Source organism: Lottia gigantea, assembly GCF_000327385.1.
Source record: "Lottia gigantea unplaced genomic scaffold LOTGIsca_23, whole genome shotgun sequence".
In the NCBI taxonomy this organism is placed as follows: domain Eukaryota; kingdom Metazoa; phylum Mollusca; class Gastropoda; family Lottiidae; genus Lottia; species Lottia gigantea.
The window spans coordinates 1,116,881-1,120,545 of NW_008708645.1; the positions used below are offsets into that span (position 1 = coordinate 1,116,881).

General features: G+C 32.7%; 1 protein-coding gene across 1 annotated transcript; it reads right to left on the reverse strand.

Annotated features, from left to right (window-relative positions):
• Positions 1-2,031: 2,031 nt before the first annotated feature.
• On the reverse strand, positions 2,032-2,754 carry LOTGIDRAFT_160054 (hypothetical protein; the record flags this gene model as incomplete). Its single annotated transcript, XM_009054939.1, has 1 exon — positions 2,032-2,754. The coding sequence occupies one exon, from the start codon at positions 2,752-2,754 to the stop codon at positions 2,032-2,034; it is 723 nt and encodes a 240-aa protein (XP_009053187.1).
• Between the last annotated feature and the right edge of the window lie 911 nt (positions 2,755-3,665).

Consider the following 3,665-nt stretch of genomic DNA (forward strand, 5'->3'; position numbering starts at 1 on the left):
AAAATTGTCCATTTTTTCAATTGCTATCTTGTAGTCATTAGCGCGATGTAATAAACAGAAAAGTGTAAGCAAATTCAGATCAGTAGTAAAGCTGATTAATGGAAAAAATCGAAAAAGAGCCATTGTCCACAGCTCATTCCCGGTTGGTCAAAATGGTGCCAATTTACATTTAACAAATAACTGTCAAATATTTTGACTAGAAAACAACAACAGACAGTCTGTGGCATGTTGCCTTCTTAGAAAACAAGCGAAGGTAAAATTCGAAAAAAAAAAAAAATAGTCATTTGCAAAACAAAGCAGTGCGTTCGAAGAACACACTGCAAATATTCATTTGCAAAAAAAAAAAAAAAATCATTTGCAAAACAAAGCAGTGCGTTCAAAGAACGCACTGCAAAAAAAATAGTCATTTGCAAAACAAGAATGGACATTTCGATAACAAACTGGGACTTTGCTAAAAGCAAAGTCCTACAAAAAAAAAAAGAATTGACAATACGATAACAAACTTGGACTTGGGAAGCAAAGTCCCACAATTATGGAATATAATTACATTTTGTAGTCTGGAAACTATCGTTATTGAGTTACGTCCCCGTAATCAATTATTAGAATATCAGAGTTACTTCCCATATTAGGCCTTTTTAATCGTGACTTTGTTGAAGCAAGCCACTTTTCAAAGGCCTAAAGAAATTTGAATTTTGATTGCCGTCTACCTCCCCTCCTTCACCTCTGTAAATGCGTTAATGAATTATATGTTTATTAATTATGTATGAGTTGTTTAGTATCTAGTTTCGGTTGTACGTAAATATTTTATCTAATGGTTCATTTGTATAAGATAGGCTTATTTCAGTTACATGATGGCGGAATTTTACAATTTATTTGCATATTGTTATCGTCATTTATCTTAAATTTGAATAAATGATATTTACGCCATTTGTAGTTTAAGATTTGCCATCTCAAACGAGCAAGGTCCGTAAAACTTTTTTTTGCATAGGGGGGTTGGAAGCGACACAAAAACAATTTGCGTTTTTTCTAATGGACATTGCATCCATTCCGTAAAAAGATTGAGATTGGTATATACAATGACAGTTTGTTCCAAAAATCACTCCTTCTCCTTTATACTTTGAAAGAAATAATCCTTCTCCAGTGTGTATGTTTTTAAAAACTATAGCATTACCCCTATGTTTAACTTTCATTTCTCCTGTGTCAATACTATCTACTAATTTATTTAATCCTTGTTTTACAGTTTTCTTGGTTTCTTCCCAAAATCGTTTTCCAAATTCTTTTATTGTGCATAATATATCTCCCACTCCTGAAACTTTATTTGCAGTAGCTTCTTTCTGTGCTTCCGTTTCCATTTCTGAATTATATGTCTATGTTTTTCAGCAGCTATTACTGTATCTGCTTTCTTATCGTTTGCAGCGATTACTGAGGCAGCTCTACCACCAGTTATTGCACTCGCTGCGGTAAGACCACCAAATATCAAAGGTAGTAGGAAAGGTAAAAATCCACCTTCCTTTGCATTCGCGTCAATTCTTTCTAAGTCTTTATCGTCTATGACTTTCCAATATTTGTATTTATCAATAAGTTTTTTTTAGTTATTGCTGATTTTTTTACCATCGAAAGTTATTACAGTTGGGGAAGCTGTTTCAATAGCTTCTATTATTTTCTTGACTAAAGTTTCTGGTTTCATTTTTAAGGGTGTATTTTTTACTCAATTCTTATCATTCTTCTATCTGCTATTTCAATTAAATGTTTTGCTTCCCCGAGTAGTAAACAATACCCGGTTACATCTCCTTGTGTTTTTTCAATATGAATATTTATATTTACTCCTGTTTTGAAAAGATCTTCTTGGTGAGCTGATAGATCAAAACAGAAGATTGGGTGATTAATTGCAAAATCTACATATTCAAACTAAGGTGGATTTCCAAATAATTCACACATATTTTTATAGTTTCTATACAATTCATTATAATCCTTTGTGGATGGATTAATTGTTAAAAGTTGGTTAGGATAATTATCATTGTTTAATCTTACTTAAACTTTATGGATTATAGGATCTTGATCTTGGTTCAATGCCACTCTAAAGACATTATTGTTATTCGTCTGAGAGTCTGGTAAGTTCTTTAGACCAACCATTAAATATCTTGCTGGTTTAATAGTATTGGTGATTGGCCAAGTAGTGGATTCTCCAATTAAAGTCATGCTACCCACCGTGTTACGACGAAGAAAATCTATTTCAATATCTTTAGTCAACATGTTGAATATTCTCGTTTCTACTTCAATGGTGTTATGACGGGTATATAAAGTTGGAGATTCGTTATTTCTATCTTTGCATCCAAAGAATATCTTATCATCATTGACTTCTCTTTGTAGATGAATTTTATATGGTAATCCTATGGAAACATTTCTGTGTTCCAACAGATCGAATAATGGATATAACTTCAAATTTACGTAATTACCCCAACTAATATTATCAATGGAATTGTTGTACTTAAGTACTCGTTTTTCGAATCCATGGTTAACTGCTCGTCCTACTCTTTCTAGCGTGTTTCGATCAACAGCTCTCACTCTAGCTAAATCTGCTTCAGTTGGAACTTTTCTTACCGGTTCTTTTAAAACACTTCCATCACCAACATCGGGTATCCAACCTGAGACTGAATCGTATTTTTTGGGATATAAAACTGTTTTCAACATTGTGTCAAGTTCCTCAGGGTGTTTAATGGTTTCTATAGGATTTGAACCAGCTTCCAAAACCATCTCGCTAAATAAAGATAGAAAGAAATTGTTTTCTAACGTTGTATTAGTTTGTGGTACACGATTGTGATTGGGAGATTCATCTTTTATTTTGAAATCGCATCTGAAAGAAGCATCGGAAAGAAGCAACTAATTCGACAATGAATTATTCTCGAAGGTAATTCTACCACCATCATTCAACTGGGATTTAGAACCAACAGTCGGTGTGATGATAATAGAATCCTCTTTTTTCTTGTTAAATGAGTAACGAATCGGATCGTATAATTTAAAGATTGGATCTAGTATGTAATTTTTATTTGCCATTTTTAAAGTTTAAAATTTGAGTAGATATTGTGGTCTGTTTTTCCAAACAAGAAACATGAAGAAATGTAGGGTGTATAGGTCTTTTTGGGGGTGTGAATTGATGGAATGTAGGATGTAGATGTCTTTTTGGAATTGATGGAATGTAGGGTGTTTAGGACTTTTTTGGGACCTTATAGATTGGATGCACGTTCCCATTGGAATGAAATGGATTAATTTCGAAGGTTATTCTACCTCCATCATTCAGTTGAGATTTAGAACCAACAGTGGGTGAGATGATTATATAATCCTCTTTTTTCTTGTTAAATGAATATTGAATTGGATTGTATTAGTGAAAGGTAGGATTTAGTCTGTAATTTTTATTTGCCATTTTTAAATGTTAAAATTTGAATAGAAATTGTGGTCTGTTTTCCAAACGGAGTTATCTCGGACTGTAACTCCAGGAGTTTCTAGAAAAAAGAGACTAATAAAAAGTGTCAACAAAAAACCGGATGTTATGCAATCAAGGAAGTTATTTTGTATGTATAACGGGATTTTTAATGTGCTCTGTGCTTTTTCATTAATTATTCCATCTAATGAAGGGGTTATAGGTTTCTGATTAAGTTATTTTGATA